Source organism: Dipodomys spectabilis, unplaced genomic scaffold (genome assembly GCF_019054845.1).
Source record: "Dipodomys spectabilis isolate Male_0828 unplaced genomic scaffold, ASM1905484v1 ptg000043l, whole genome shotgun sequence".
NCBI lineage: Eukaryota > Metazoa > Chordata > Mammalia > Rodentia > Heteromyidae > Dipodomys > Dipodomys spectabilis.
Window position 1 is genome coordinate 30,365,636 of NW_024870720.1, and position 16,238 is coordinate 30,381,873.

At 45.9% G+C, this 16,238-nt stretch overlaps 1 protein-coding gene across 1 annotated transcript in view; it reads left to right on the forward strand.

Moving 5' to 3' along the window:
• Fam47e (family with sequence similarity 47 member E) overlaps positions 1-13,634 on the forward strand; it is a 40,806-nt gene extending 27,172 nt beyond the window's left edge. Inside the window, exons 7-8 of the mRNA XM_042678007.1 lie at positions 8,710-8,787; positions 13,512-13,634. Coding sequence (XP_042533941.1) covers positions 8,710-8,787; positions 13,512-13,634 — 201 coding nt within the window. The remainder of the gene's footprint in view (positions 1-8,709; positions 8,788-13,511) is intronic.
• Positions 13,635-16,238: the final 2,604 nt, after the last annotated feature.

Below are 16,238 nucleotides of genomic sequence, written 5' to 3' on the forward strand. Positions count from 1 at the left end.
AGAGACAAATATCAAAGAATTCAGAGTTTCAACTGGGTTTTTTTTTCTCCTTTCTTCCTTCTCTGTCTCCTTCCCTCCTCCTCCCTTTCTCCTCTTCTCCCTCCCCTTTTCCTCTTCCTCTTCTTTTCCCTTCTTCTCCCCCTCCTTCCCCTTTTCTCTCCCTTCCTCTCTTTTCTTTCCCCTTTCTCTCCCTTCCTCTCGCTCCTTTTCCCTCCCTCTGTCTCCCTCTCCTTTCTCCTTCCTCCTCTCTCCCTCTCCTGTGGGAGTACTGTGCCAGTACTTGAACTGTGCCACAGGCTTGAACTCAGGGCTTGGGTGCTACCTCTCAGCTTTTTTTGCTCAAAGGCTAGCATAGCACCACAGCACCACTTCTGGGTATTTGTGGTTAATGGGAGATAAGAGTCTCATAGGCTTTTGCCCCAGCTGGTTTCGAACTATGATCCTCAGATCTCAGCCTCCTGAGTAGCTAGGATTATAGGCGTGAGCCACTGGCGCCCAATTTGGGAAATTTCTTCTATACCATTCAGCAAAATCACAGGATCTGTCTGAGAGGAAAAGGACAAAGGTTAGACACTGAGGTTGCAGCAACACACACAAAGATCTGCTTTGATTCTCCTTTAGATAGGCTCTCTACATGCTCATCTCTGTGTCCCCATACTTTATGAAAACATGATAGTCACCTAGCTCTGGAAACGTGGAAATGTCATGCAACACATTCTTAGCACTCAGATCATTGGGGAGCCTCTACTTTGATTCAATAGACAGAAAAACGTCTCTCAGATGACAGATACTAAAACACCTTGAAAAGGTATGCAAGTAATCTGTAATCAGTCCCCATTTTCTTCTTTATATTGGGAAGCCAAGACAGTGATGGGGGTCATTTTTAGCTTTTCCAATGCAAGACATAAATTCTTATTTTCTATGTGACACAAATCTGTGAGTTCCACATACTTCTTTTTTTTTTTTTTTTTTGTCGGTTGTGGGGCTTGAACTCTGGGCCTGGGCGCTGTCCCTCAGCTCTTCAGCTCAAGGCGAGCACTCTACCACTTGAGCTACAGCGCCACTTCCGGTTTTCTGGTGGTTTATTGGAGATAGGAGTCTCACGGTCTCTCCTGCCCGGGCTGGCTTTGAACCGTGATCCTCAGATCTCAGCCTCCTGAGTAGCTAGGATTACAGGCGTGAGCCACCAGCGCCCGGCTCCACATACTTCTGTAAATTTCAAAATAATATAAAATCATGTTTAGCATAATTGTTCAATGTATGGTTCTTAGAACTGCCTAAGTTTATGGAAATTTAATATGTAACATAAAATCACATAAAATTATACTAGTTGCACTATGTGTGTGTGTGTGTGTGTGTGTGTGTGTGTGTGTGTGGTTTTTTTGTGGTGACAATCCTGGGGCTCAAACTCAGGGTGATATTCCTGAGCTTTCTTTGTTCAAGGCTAGTGCTCTACCATTTTGAGCCACAGCTCTATTTCCAGCTTTTTTGGTGCCTAACTGGAGACAAGGGTCTTACAAACTTTCTTTTTCTTTCTTTCTTTTTTTTTTTTTGGGGTCCAGTTGTGGGGCCTGAACTCTGGGCCTGGGCACTGTCCCTCAGGTCTTCAGCTGAAGGCTAGTGCTCTACCACTTGAGCCACAGCGCCACTTCTGGCTTTTTTCTTTTTTTGCTTATGTAGTGCTGGGGAATCGAACCCAGGGCCTCATGCATGCAAGGCAAGCACTCTACCACTGAGCCACCTTCCCAGCCCATTACAAACTTTCTTCCCCAGGCTTGCTTTGAACTGCAATCCTCAGATCTTTGCCTCCCAAACAACTAGTATTACAGTTGTGAGATATCAGCTTCTAGTTTTGCTTTTAAAAGTAACAAACTTTAGCTACTCAAGATGTTAAGATCTGAGGATAGTGGTTCGAAGCCAGTCCGAGCAGAAAAGTTCTTAAGACCCTTATCTCCAATAAACTATCCGAAAAGAACCTCACAAAAGTGGAGTTGTGGCTCAAGTGGCAGAGTGCTAACCTTGAGCAAAAGAAGCTCAGGGAAAGTGTCCAGGCCCTAAGTTCAAGCCCCATGACCAGCGCGCGCGCACGCGCGCACACACACACACACACACACACACACACACACACAGAGTAACAAATTTTTCAAGATGAATTAATTTTTTGTGTGTCAGTACTGAGAGATGAATTAATTTTTGTATCAGGACTGGAACTTGAATTCAGGGCCTAGAAGTTATCCCTCAGCTTTTTTGCTCAAAGCTGATGCTCTACCACTTGGGCCTTGCCTCTGCTTCCTGAATGAAATGTTTTAAGAAAAAAAGATCATTACCAACTTTTGCTTTAAGCTGTGTAGACATTCTCTTTTTAAAAAGTCTATCCTAGCTGGCCACTGGTGGCTCATGCCTGTAATCCTAGCTACTCAGGAGACTGAGACCTGAAGATCACGGTTCAAAGCCAGCCTGGGCAGGAAAGTCCATGAGACTCTTACCTCCAGTAAACCACTAGAAAGCCAGAAGTGGTGCTATGGCTCAAGTAGTAGAGTGCTCGCCTTGAGCTGAAGAGCTGAGGGACAGTGTTCAGGCCCAGAGTTCAAGCTCCACGACCAATAACAACAACAAAAAAGTCTGTCCTTTTGGGTCATTTTTGAAGGCCTCTATATCTATCAAATTGTGAACATTACTTGAATGTACATTCAAAAATGGGAAGGAAAGGTTTGCTTTGGAAAGTGATAGGGAAGTTTATTAGGAAACAAAGTTTCAATGAGCAGAAAGTGAGTCATCTCTAGGGTGAGTATGAGGATGATTTTTACTTTACACCAGTTTTCATTGAAGTGTAAAGGGTTTGGAACATTAAGGACCAGTCCAGGGGGCAGAATCACTGTTCCAAGAAGGGGGATGGGGTACTTACTGACTTACCTTAGACCCTTAGGCCATGGTTTCCTGGCTTGGTCAGGTAAGTTAAAGATCTGTTGTGGCTGGGAAGGTGGCTTAGTGGTAGAGTGCTTGTCTAGCATGCATGAAACCCTGGGTTCCATTCCTCACTACCACATAAACAGAGAAAGCCAGAAATGGCGCTGTGGCTCAAGTGGGAGAGTGCTAGCCTTGAGCAAAAGAAACTCAGGGACAGTGCCCAGGCCCTGAGTTCAAGCCCCAGGACTGGCAAAAGAAGAAAGGAAAAGAAAAAAGAAAAGAAAAAGAAAGATCTGTTGTTTCATAACTATTTTCTCACTGATTTTAGCCTAAAATGAGGCAAATCATTAATCTTTAGGTGAATGGAACACTAAAGCTTCATCTTACACATTCCATGATCTTAGTGAGCCACACACAAAGGAAAGTTTAATTATAATGTTTTCTCTCAGAGGCCTTGTGATCCCATCCTCCATTTTAGCTTTCCTTTGTATTTTTCCATCATTCTTGGCTAATTGTTACCTAACTTGCCCCCTTTAAGGGCCCAAGACTAAAATCTTTCAGGGAATGACTACTTCCTGTTGGTTTGTCTCCTAGACCTAGGTTTGAGGCTTGCTCTCAGTCTATGGGAACAGTTGGGATCCAGGGTTCTGGATGATCCAGGGGAGGCTCATAGAAGAGGCGACATCCTTTGGAGATCATAACTGGCTCTAGTTGTTTCTATGGAGGAGCCATGCTACAGAAACAGAGATAGTGACAGATGGAGACCAGGAAAACACAGCAATCAATACAGCAGCAGAGAAGGATCCCTATGGACGATCACAACCAGGCACAATAGGAGAACACTGCTGTTTTCTTTCACCATGTAACTCTAGACAACAGTGAGGACAGGTGACTCCCAAGTTCATCATCATCAAAGTGATGCTGTCTTAGCTACACTGGCAGGATTGTCTGGAATATGAACTCTCCAGTGAGTCTTGCTTGGGGCACTTGTGCCATAGTAAATGCTGGGAAATGACTGAAACTGAAAACATTCACCTTTCCCTCTGATAGCCATGAAGCTGCCCTTGCCTCAGACCTTGCAGTATTCAAGCAGGAAAAGAAGTTTTATTATTACCAAACTGCTTGGTGGAGGGGCACAGACCCAAAACAGGAAGCGGATGTCTGTCCTGGGTTTAAGTAGGGAAGGGGCAGGGAGAAGGTGGAGGGAGGAAGGTGTGGTTGGGTGACCTCAGGGCCTGAGACCCTCCCTCAGTCTGATGGGGAATATGGGGGGGGGGGGGGAGGAAAGGGAGGAGGGGGAGGTAACTACTTCCAGGTGTGCCAGTTACCTAGGTGATGCAGGTACTGGGCAGAGACTTATGCAGGAGGTGGGAAGGCCAGGGCCTGCATGGCCCCAGCAGACCTTACAGCTACCATTTGTTGGCAGGTTTGCTAAAAACAGACGCTTCCCTATGACTGAAGATTCAGTCTCTGCACAAAGGTCCCCTTCCCCTGTTTCCATCCTGCCCCCTTCCCCTTCCTGTGATAAACTACTCCAGATACCTGCCTAGCCTGGCTAGACTCTGCCTGAGAAGAAGAGACCTCAGCTGTAAGAGAGCCATCATTGTCTGGCATCCCTGGGGCTTTTAGCTGACATGAAAGTCTGTTGGTGTCAGCCTGGGCAGGAAAGTTCATGAGACTCTTATCACCAATAAACCACCAAAAAACTGCAAGTGGAACTGTGGCTCAAAGTGCTAGAACCCTAGCCTTGAGCAAAAGAACTCAGGGACAGCGTGCAGGCTCCTTGATCTATCCCAAAAAAGAAAATGTCCATTGGTCTATAGAGTAGGTTCTGTCCTTTTTTTTTTTTTTTTTTGGTGGTCACGGGGGTTGAACGCTGTCCCTCAGCTCTTCAGCTCAAGGCTAGCACTCTTTCCACTTCAACCACAGCGCCACTTCCAGTTTTTTGGTGGTTTATTGGAGAGTCTCACAGACTTTCCTGCCCAGGCTGGCTTTGAACCAAGATTCACAGATCTCAGCCTCCTGAGTAGCTAGGATTACAGGCGTGAACCGCCGACTTCCGGCTACCCTTTCTTTATTCTAATACCCTCAGGACCTAGTTTCCTTACAGTCAGGCTATCTAGGGCTATCCTGTTTTGAAATGTTCCTGTCTCATCATCTAGACCTTATAGTTCAGTAGAGCAGCCCTTGTGAGCAGTGTCTCTCGCAGATTTATAGCCTGGAGACAGAGGAAACAAACTTGGCTGAAACTCAAACGAGGTTAGGGCCAGTAAGGAGATGGAGCTTCTGGGTGTTGCTGGGAGCTATAGAAATAGTGGATGGTAGAAAGATACGCATGCCAGTTTCTGTGCAGTGGGAAGGGAGATAGGCCTGGGCATCCTCAGGTAATCATGCTGTGAACCCTTTCCTCTCAAACTCTCAGCTGTACTCTGTGAGAGCCCCAAAAGCCAAGCTGTGAGACCGGACAGGATTGGCAGTTTGGACGGTCTTCTCCTATACTCTCTTGGGAGGCGTGACCAGGGACGGCCCAGGATGTGACCTTGGAGGAGGGGAGGTGACTGCTTCCAGGTGTGCCAGTTACCTAGGTAATGCAGGGACCAGGTGGAAACTTAGCCAAGAGGTAGAGAGGCATCTGCACAGGGCCTGCATAGCCCAGGGCAGCAGAACTTAAAATGGTCTCAGGGTTGAAGTGATAGAATACCAGTCATGAGCAAGAAAGCTGAGAGAGAGGAAAGAGCATGAGGCCCTGAGTGGTACTGGGACAAACAAACACACACACACACACACACACACACACATACACAAATTGTTACAGTCAGTGAGATACATGCATATATGTACACATCACAAACTATATACACTGGCATTACTTAAATTTATGTGATCATTCATTTTCTCTTACCCAAAATGTATACTTTGCTCACAGCTTCATTCCTTTTGCTATCCAGATGGATTCCAGGCCTTTAATAACAGAAGAGATCAGCAGCCTAAAGTTGGGGCTAGGCTGGGCTGGGCTGGGCTGGACTTGGGCACAGGACCAGTATGGATCCAATCAGAAGATTTTTTTTTTTTTTTTTTGGGGTCCGGTCGTGGGGCCTGAACTCTGGGTCTGGGCGCTGTCCCTCAGCTCTTCAGCTCAAGGCTAGCGCTCTACCACTTGAGCCACAGCGCCACTTCCAGCTTTTTTCTTTTTGCTTATGTGGTGCTGAGGAATTGAACCCAGGGCCTCAGGCATTCAAGGCAAGCGCTCTACCACTGAGCCACCTTCCCAGCCCCCCAATCAGAAGATTTCTGATGCTGCAGAACACCCCATGTTGTACAGTAGAGTGTGAGAGCCTGATAAGCCAAGCTGTGAGACTGGAAAGGAGTGGGAGTTTGGAAGGCCTTTTCCCAACAGACTCTCAGAATGCTGAGAGTTCCCTGGAAAAGTCAATCCATCCTGGCTTAACAAGAATTCAGTTTTATCCTGGGTGTGGGCTAATTCTATCCTAAACTGCCTGGGAGCCTGGGAGGAGACTAAAGTTTCTGTACTTGGTAAGCTGTTTACTGTTTACCTCTCATTCTCAAGATAAGGAGATCTTCTAGCACTTGCAAACAAAATATTGTCTCCAGTAGAAGTTTTTTTGTTTGCTTGTTTGTTTTGTTTTTGTTGGTCCTGGAGCTTGGACTCTGGGCCTGGGCGCTGTCCCTCAGCTCTTCAGCTCAAGGCTAGCGCTCTACCACTTGAGCCACAGCGCCACTTCTGGTTTATTTTGAATGTTTTGTTGGAGATAAGAGTTTCATGGACTTTCGTGCCCAGGCTGGCTTTGCACCGCGATCCTCAGATCTCAGCCTCCTGAGTAGGTAGGATTACAGGTGTGAGCCACCGGCGCCCAGCTCCAGTAGAAGTTTTTACCTTACATTCTGCACATGATTCCCTGTGGAAAACCAATAAAAACTTTGGAAAATGGAACCTTGGGATCTGAAATTGTTGGAAGGCTACAGGTCCTCTGCTACCCTAAACCCCAATTTCATGGTCTGGTCTTTTTTTGGGGGGGGATCCGGTCGTGGGGCCTGAACTCTGGGCCTGGGCGCTGTCCCTCAGCTCTTCAGCTCAAGGCTAGCGCTCTACCACTTGAGCCACAGCGCCACTTCCAGCTTTTTTCTTTTTGCTTATGTGGTGCTGGGAATCAAACCCAGGGCCTCAGGCATGCAAGGCAAGCGCTCTCCCAGCCCCTCATGGTCTGGTCTTTGTTACTGGCTTGCTCCCAGTCTCGGCCCAGCCCATTAAGAGGCATGTGGCACAACTTTTTTTTTGTTGTTGTTCCAGTTCTAGGGCTTGAACTCAGGGCCTAGGTGCTGTCCCTGTATTTTTGTTCAAGGCTAGTGCTCTACCACTTGAACCACAGCTTCACTTTTAGCTTTTATGGTGCTTAAGTGGAGATTAGAGTCTCATAGACTTTTCTGCCCAGGTTGGCTTTAAACCACTCTGCTCAGATCTCAGCCTCCTGAGTAGCTAGGATTACAGATGTGAGCCATCAGTGTCCCAGCGGCTGGCAGGGAAATGTCCTAATGAGAGAAGACCATACTTAGATTAAAACAGTAGGAGCAGATAATCTTGGGAGGTGGAAGAGTTCCATAAAAGGAAAGGAAAGCCTGGAAATTTACCTTCTGGGAACATTACAATGTTTTTCATAAGGAACCAAAACACCCAACCCTGCTGAAACAAAAGCCAACCCAACCCAAATAGCACTGGACAGGGGAGAAAACAGACTAGAGATCTGAGTAAGAGAAAGTAGGAGAATATGGCTAAGAGCAGAGAGGCTGAAGCATGAAGAGAGACAAAATAATTGTAACAGGGGTGGGGGGGGGGCAGAAAGAATCCACCAGAGAGAGCAAAGTTGAGAGCAGAGAGCTTTATTAGGGTGCAGCAAACTGACCAGCCAGGGACATAGCACAGACTCTGGAGCTGTAACTGTGACCCTGAACCAGCAATGGGATTTAATTTATAAAGACACAAACTGCTAAGCAAGTGGGAGTTGTACATTCCAGAAACATGACATGTGCCCTGCATCCTTGAAGCTGGGGTTTGTTACAAAGATAGCTACGGGAGACTTATTACAAAGATAGCTACAGGTAGATACACAATGTGCACACCGAGGCGTCTACGCCCTTGAAGCAGGAGGCAATCCCGGGGTGGGGTGCGTGGGGTGGGGTGCACGTGTCTCATGGCAGGCGCCATTCTAATTAGGCAGGATATGAGATAGGGCCGAAGTACGTGTGAATGAAATACATTTTAAGGTCTCCCTTTATGGCCTCTCTTTGTTTTTAGTAAAGGGTCAATTTCCTGGCTTCGTTTTCTCACATAGTCCAGGACTTTAACAGTCTAGGAGACCCTTCCCTCTTACAATAATTAAGTTTGCTTCAGCCTCAAATAGGAGGGGAGAAGAAGAGCATCCATGGGTCCAGTCTAAAGGAGACATGTTTACTGCAGTCACAGCACATTTTCTCTTTCTCTCTCCTTTTGTTTCCTTTCATCTTCCTCCCTCCCTTTCTTTCTCTCCCTCCTTCCTTCCTTTTCTCCTCCCTGTATTTCTGCTTCCTTCCCCCTTAGCACCCCCTTCCCCCACTCTCTTCCCCTCCCTTTCATTCCACACCCTTCTTAGTGATACAGGGTTTTACTGTTGCTCAGTCAGACCCAGAACAGATGATCCTCCTGTTTTACCCTCCCAAGTGCTGGAATTATGGGTATGTATCAGTGTGCCTGACCAAGGAAGTGATTTAAAATGAAATACTTTATAAATGTTCTTTAACCTCTTTTAGGAAGAGTTACTGGCACAACTTCATGCAAGCATTGCCTTTAAGAATTTCATCCTAAGCAGAGGCTACAGGATGCCCAGGGTAAGTGTAAGGTATATTAAATAAGTAGGTTTCATTAGGTAGCCAATGAAGAGAATACCACATGCTATTCAGGCAGGAGAAATTTATTTATCGAACTGCTGCCCTCGCCATGCACGGTGGAGAAGCATGGCTGAAAAGGAAAGGGGCGACCCACTCCTGGGCCAGGACTAATCTAGGCCAGGGACCGGAAGAGGTGTGGCCAGGTGGGGGAAAGGTATGGCCACACTGGATCTGGATGTGACCTCAGGGTCTGAGATGCTCCTATGGTCAGATATGTCCAGAGTTGGCCCAGGATGTGACCTAGCAGGAGGCAAAGGTGACTGCTTCTAGGTCTGCCAGTTACCTAGGTAACAGATACTGGGTGGAAACTTAGCCAAGAGGTAGGGAGGTGTCCCCGTGCAGACCTTATAGTAAATAAAACCTTTTGTGAAGCGCTGCTGGGGGGGAGGGAAGCTTCCCAACTCTCAGGTGCTGATAAGGGGTTAGTACCTGGCAATATCAGAGCGCCTAGCTCATTGGCATCCACCCAGACTCGCTACCATGGAGGAAAGATCATGCTTTTCCCAGATAAGGATTGCAAATATTCTACAAATGTGGTTTCTCATTCAGGATGGCTATCCTTTTTATTCTGCCTGTTGGTTTCCACTGTTGTCAGAGGTGTTGTCTTCCAGTCGCTATTTGACTCACTTTCCTTGGATTGGGTGTCCGTGGGACCAAAGTGAAAGAAATCCACATTGGAGGCATTTACCTTGCGAATCCCGACCTCTACTTAACCATTTTGAACTCTCCCAAAGTCTTCATGTTGCCTTCACTCTCGGGGCACATTGCTGTAGCTTGGGTCAGGAGAAAATATGTGGGAAATGCAATTTTATGACTATAAGCATGAGCTCAAGTGGGAACAAACTAGGGAAAAGTTTCACTGCTGGGATTTGCCAGTATCTTCTGCCTTTCAGCCTGTCTTCCATTCTGTCTTCTGTTTTCTACTTCTTTCACTTCTAAAGGGAAGGCCTCGGCCTTCCTCAATCCCATAATGCCCTGCTTCTCACTGGGAAGATCAGAGTGGGAGTTGGCAGAGTGGATCCATCAGCAGGCGAGCCCCCATCCTGAAGAAAAAGGTCCTGTAAACATTTTTGTCCAGGCTAGTCTCAAACCATAATCCTCGTGTTCTCAGCCACCCACGTAGCTAGAATCGGAGGCGTGAACCACTGGTGCCCAGCAAATACAATTTTGTTATTACATAATTGTCCAGATAGTTTGAGACACACTATATAAATATATAATTATGTGGTATTGTTGTAAAGTGACAAAATGAAGAAGCCACATTTTGAGAGGAGTCTTTATTGGCGTGCTAGCAGTCTGTCGGTAGCCAATTATTACAAAGGTCTTCATCCCACAAATATACTTATAGTTAGGAAACAGGCCAGAGAAGAAGGAACACAAACAATACCAACAAATCAATCAGCTCCAATGGAGAGGTCCATGGTGACCACAGCACAACCAGGGGAAAGGACAGGAATATGGAGACACGGGGCATTGTGCCTTGGCATCTGAGCTGTTCTGTGCCTAAACAGGGTCAGGTCAGGGGGCAGGGTCACAGGAAACTCCCAGTCCCAGGCACTGACAGATTTACTAACCTATCAGCCAGATGCTTGCCCCTGCTCCCAGGGATTTAGATATGCCTGTCACCTGGGAAGTAGGACTTCCCCTTCCCTCACCATGAAGACAAGATGCCAGACCCTAACCATATACCATATGGCCAATATGGTGCTGGCCAGACTTATTTGTTCTTATTATGTTTCATATTTCTACCTTAACATTTCCAGTGCATTTCTCCCCACCCCACCCCTTGGTTTAACTCATTCTGTTGATGAGCACGTAGATTGATTTGGGGCAGAAGCAGCTTGGTGAACACTAAGTGTCCTCTTCAGCTGTATTAACACACACAGATGATGCCCCTGCCTACAGCTGAGCCCTCCATGAACACAAGTCACTCAATCCTACAATATTTTATCCCTTAATTCATACTTCCTATCACCTCTATTTTATTGATAAGATCCTATCTCCAACTAACTAGCAAAGTGATGGTTGAAGGATAAATTAAATAGGTTTAATTAGGTAGCTGATGAAGAGAACACCACTCACATTTAGGAAGGAAGAGGAGTATTACTGAACTGCTGCCTCACCTCACATGTGGAGAAGGATGTGGTAGAAGGGGCGACCCATCCCTGGGCCAGGACTTATTTAGGCCAGGGACAGGAAGAGGTGTGGCCAGGTAGAGGAAATGTGTAGCCACAATGGATCCAGATGTGACTTCAGGGCCTGGGACCCTCCTCTGGTCTGATGGGAGGTGTGACCTGGGATGGCCCAGGATGTGACCTTGGAGGAGGGGAGGTGACTGTTTCCAGGTGTGCCAGTTACCTAGGTAATGCAGGTACCCAGTGAAACTTAGCCAAGAGGTAGAGAGGCATCTGCACAAGGCCTGCATAGCCCAGGGCAGCAGAACTTAAAATGGTCTCAGGGCTGAAGTGATAGAATACCAGTCATGAGCAAGAAAGCTGAGAGAGAGCATGAGGCTCTGAGTTCAAGCTCTGGTATTGGGACACACACACACACACACACACACACACAGAAAAAGTGTTACAGTCAGTGAGATACATGTATATATGTACACATCGCAAACTATATACACTGGCATTATTTAAATTTATGTGATCATTCATTTTCTCTTACCCAAAATGTATACTTTCCTCACAACTTCATTCCTTTTGCTATCCAGATGGATTCCAGGCCTTTAATAACAGAAGAGATCAGCAGCCTAAAGTTGGGGCTAGGCTGGGCTGGGCTGGGCTGGGCTGGACGTGGGCACAGGACCAGTATGGATCCAATCAGAAGATTTCTGATGCTGCAGAACACCCCATGTTTTACAGTAGAGTGTGAGAGCCTGATAAGCCAAGCTGTGAGACTGGAAAGGAGTGGGAGTTTGGAAGGCCTTTTCCCAACAGACTCTCAGAATGCTGAGAGTTCCCTGGAAAAGTCAATCCATCCTGGCTTAACAAGAATTCAGTTTTAGGGCTGGGAAGGTGGCTCAGTGGTAGAGCACTTGCCTTACATGCATGAGGCCCTGGGTTCGATTCCTCAGCACCACATAAGCAAAAAGAAAAAAAAAGCCAGAAGTGGCGCTGTGACTGAAGTGGTAGAGCACTAGTCTTGAGCTGAAGAGCTGAGGGACAGTGCCCAGGGCCAGAGTTCAGGCCCCACGACTGGACCAAAAAAAAAAAAAAAAATTCAGTTTTATCCTGGGTGTGGGCTAATTCTATCCTAAACTGCCTGGGAGCCTGGGGGGAGACTAAGGCTTAAGCAACTTGTTAGCTGTTTACTGTTTAGCTCTCATTCCCAAGATAAGGAGATCTTCCAGCACTCGTATACAAAATATTGTCTCCAGTAGAAGTTTAAACCTTACATTCAGCATGTGGTTCCCTATAGGAAACCGAGAGAAACCTTGGTGAACAGAACCTTGGGATCTGAAGCCATTGAAAGGTTGGTTACAGGTCCGGCTGGGGGTTTAGCCCAGAGGAAGGGCGCCCACCCGGCAAGCGCAAGGCACTGGGTTCGGTCCTCAGCCCTGGAAAAAAAAAAAAAGCTACAAAAGAAAGGTTCCAGGTCTCCTGGCTCCTAAGCCTCAACTCTACAGTCCAGTCTGGGTCACTACTTTTTCCCTCCGTTGAGGCAGGCTGTGGGTCCGCAGCAGATTTCAGATCCATGGTGGTTTGCGACAGTAGAGATGTACAATACAGATGTTGTCTAAGGACCAATATCTCTCATAAGCAAATTTACCAGGTGTTAGCAAATGAGCTCCCTTCCCATAGCTTAGTCCATTCCTTCGCCACAGCTAAGCATGCTCCCTTCCTAGGCAGCACTAGGCCATGTAGTAAAGGCAGTAAATAATCAGCCTCAAACCCCCCTTTACCTTGGGATGGCATTTCTCTGGGGCAGCTACCACCATATAAGGCAACAAGAGCCCCTTAGAGTGACCTTCAGGTCGGGGCAGCTGCAGGACCCTTATCTACTGTTTGGACCGAAGCCATAAATCCTAGTCCACCATGATGAAGCCCCTGGCCTGCACATCCACACCAGAGTTTCTGCCTCCTAGCCCCTCTAGCCCCTCTTAGACCTTCTAGGTTATATAGGTCACCCCAGACAATAGCTGGCTCTTCTTCTCACTTCTCCCTTGTGAGAAGGAGTCTTGCCAGCCCCCTTTCCCAGCAATAAACCTTTCTTTGTTCTCTGAACCTGAATATCTGCATGGTTCTCTGGCAAAGTCTAATAAATCTTTTTTTTTTGGTTGGCCGTAGGGCTTGAACTCTGGGCCTGGGCGCTGTCCCTCAGCTCTTCAGCTCAAGGCGAGCGCTCTACCACTTGAGCTACAGCGCCACTTCCGGTTTTCTGGTGGTTTATTGGAGATAGGAGTCTCACGGTCTCTCTTGCCCCGGCTGGCTTTGAACCGCGATCCTCAGATCTCAGCCTCCTGAGTAGCTAGGATTACAGGCGTGAGCCACCAGCGCCTGGCCTAATTAATCTTTTTTAAGCTTACACTAGGATTCAATTTCTCTAGTGTACAATTATATATCAGAGTGTGAGATTTTCAATTTGGGTAGTGGTTACGAGATGGCTTTTATACAATTTTTGTGTGGCAGTCTAATGAAGGGTCTTTTTTTTTTTTTTAGTTCCTTGAGAAGATATACGTTGGAAAGCAAGGCAAATCTGAACTCGATAAGACTCCTCCTAAACTCACTTTGCGCATAGAAGAATGTTGGGCAGATGATGAGGCATGTGTTATTGATTATTGACTCTCACGTTTCAAACATTACATAGAACTTACCGTGCGTGTCCTACTAAGGATGTAAAGCTGACTGCGACACCTCCATAAATGTTAGACCTATTACCTATAAACGTTCCTCAGTGGCTTTCTACCAACTAGGAAGTCAGTATTTGGATATAGTCTTTCTACATTGTTATATTGTGGTGACTATTATGGAAGTATATTAGTTGGTTGTAAAAGTAAATAAAATAAAAATAAAACAGAATTACTCACTTGAATTCTAGCAGGGTATTAATTTTCCCTGGTTTTGAGTGAGTACCTCTTTCCCTTTCTTTAAAATATTTATTTCATGTTGAGTTAAGCATGATAGTCTTGATAATACACTAGTACCTAAAATATAAGGTTATAAACTCAGAAAATTCAATGAAAATGGATATTTCTTAAAAAATCACTTTTTTATGCTAGGAACTGATGGCTCATGCTTGTAAGCCTAGCTACTCAAAAGGCTGAGATCTAAGGATTGTGGTTCAAAGCCAGCCTGGACAGGAAAATCTGTGAAACTCTTATCTTCAATTAACCACCAAAAAGCTGAAAGTGGAGTTATGGCTCAAGTGATAGAGTGCTAACTTTGAGCAAACAAAGCTCAAGGATAGCACCCAGGCCCAGAGTTCAAGCCCCAGGACTGGCACACACACAAAACACTTATTTTTATTAAAAATATTAATGATGATGTTAGGAAAACTAGAAAATATAGACAAACAAAAAGGATATGGAAAATACCAGTAATTCCACTAGAATCAGCAAGCAGCCATAACTCTACTAGTTGGAATAAATTCTTCTAGATCCTTTTCTAAGAAATATGCTCTGGATACTTTAGGCAAAAGAGGAATATATTGAGAGGATATTGCTGTTCCAGAAAGCCAGATTTTGCGTTGGCCTTACCTAGAACAGAACTGAGCTGGTACCCTGGACATCAACACAGAGGTCACCATCAGCACTGGACTCTGTATGAGATCACCATCAGCATCATTGCCACCCGTCCCCGTATGAATTCTGCCCAAAGTGCCTCACAATCTCAGCTGAAGAGTTTGGTGTCACCTGGGTCTAGTGTCTGTGAGGCGAGAGCGGCCTGGGCTTTCCTCATGCTGATGGGAAGGACGCTACCTAATAACAGCTTAGGGAGTCCAAATAGCCCACTCAAGATGGAGTCTCGATGATTAGCCCTTAAATATGCAGTGCTAGCAGGGTGTTGGTGGCTCGTGCCTGGAATCCCAGCTACTCAGATCTGAGGATCGGGGTTCAAAGTCAGCCTAGGCAGGAAAGTCTGTAAGACTCTTATCTCCAATTATCCATCAGAAAACCAGAGTGGCACTGTGGCTCAAAGTGGTAGAGCACTAATCTTGAGCAAAAGAGCTCAGGGACAGCACCCAGGCTCTGAGTTCAAGACCCACAACTAACAACAACAAATTCTGTCTCTGTCTCTCTACCTATATGCAGTACTATTCTACCTCCACCCCTTTTTTCCCCATTACAAAAGCATAGTCTGGAAGCTAAGTGAGTGAACTTGTGCCTAGCAGGGGTAAAGCCCTAGCTTTCATCCCCAGGAGGGAAAAAACAAGACAAACAAATAGAGGATCTTTTTCATTACTACATCAACCTCCAAATACAAAATTACTGGGTGATGTGGCCTTTCATCCTCCAGGCCTGTTATGATCCCATCTGAACAATTTTACCATGAACTAAGTACATTATAAATCTGCTTATCAGGAACACACTGGTGACTGGAAAAGTGATAGGAAAAGAAGAAACTTTTGGAGAAATATGCTAGATATGAAACAGCAGGAAAGCATGCACACTGCTGGGAGCTGGTGGCTCATGCCTCTTCATGGTTCTAAGGCAGCCCAAACAGGAAAGTCCATAAAATGCTTATCCAATAAACCAACAAAAAGTTCAAGCCCCAGTATAGTCACATCCCCCACACAAAGAAAAAGAAAAAGAAAGCATACAAATATATATTCATTTCCATATCTGGTCAAAAGGCTGTTGTGGCTGTATTTAATTTCCTCATCCACTTTCCACTCCATGTTCTTGTTGTTTTTTGCCTTTTCTTTTCTTTTCTTTTCTCTCCACCCCCACTCCCTCTCCTTCATTTTCTCCTCTTCCCCTTCCTGTACTGGGATTGAGCTGTCCCTGAGTTTTTTACTGACGACCAGAGCTCACAGCGAGGCACTGGTGGTTCATGCCTGTAATCCTAGCTACTCAGGAGGCTGAGACCTGAGGATCACAGTTTGAAGCCAGCCCAAGCAAGAAAGTCCACAAGACTCTTCTCTCTAATTAACCACTAAAAAGCCAGCAGGAGAGCTGTGACTCAAGTGGTAGAGCTCAAAGCCTTTATGTAAAATGGGATAGTATTAGAACATAAGCCCACACAAATGCTCCTGTACTATGTGAGTCACGTCTATATTATTTACAATGCAAATGCTATGCATTTTTTTTAACAGGAGAAGAAAAAAAAACCAGCGTATACATTTCAGTCGAGTTGATTGCAGACCCAAATACTCTTTCCCAGTTGGAGCTGTAAATGAGGTCAGGCTCAGTGGTATGCATGAGGCCCTGGGTTCGATTCCTCAGC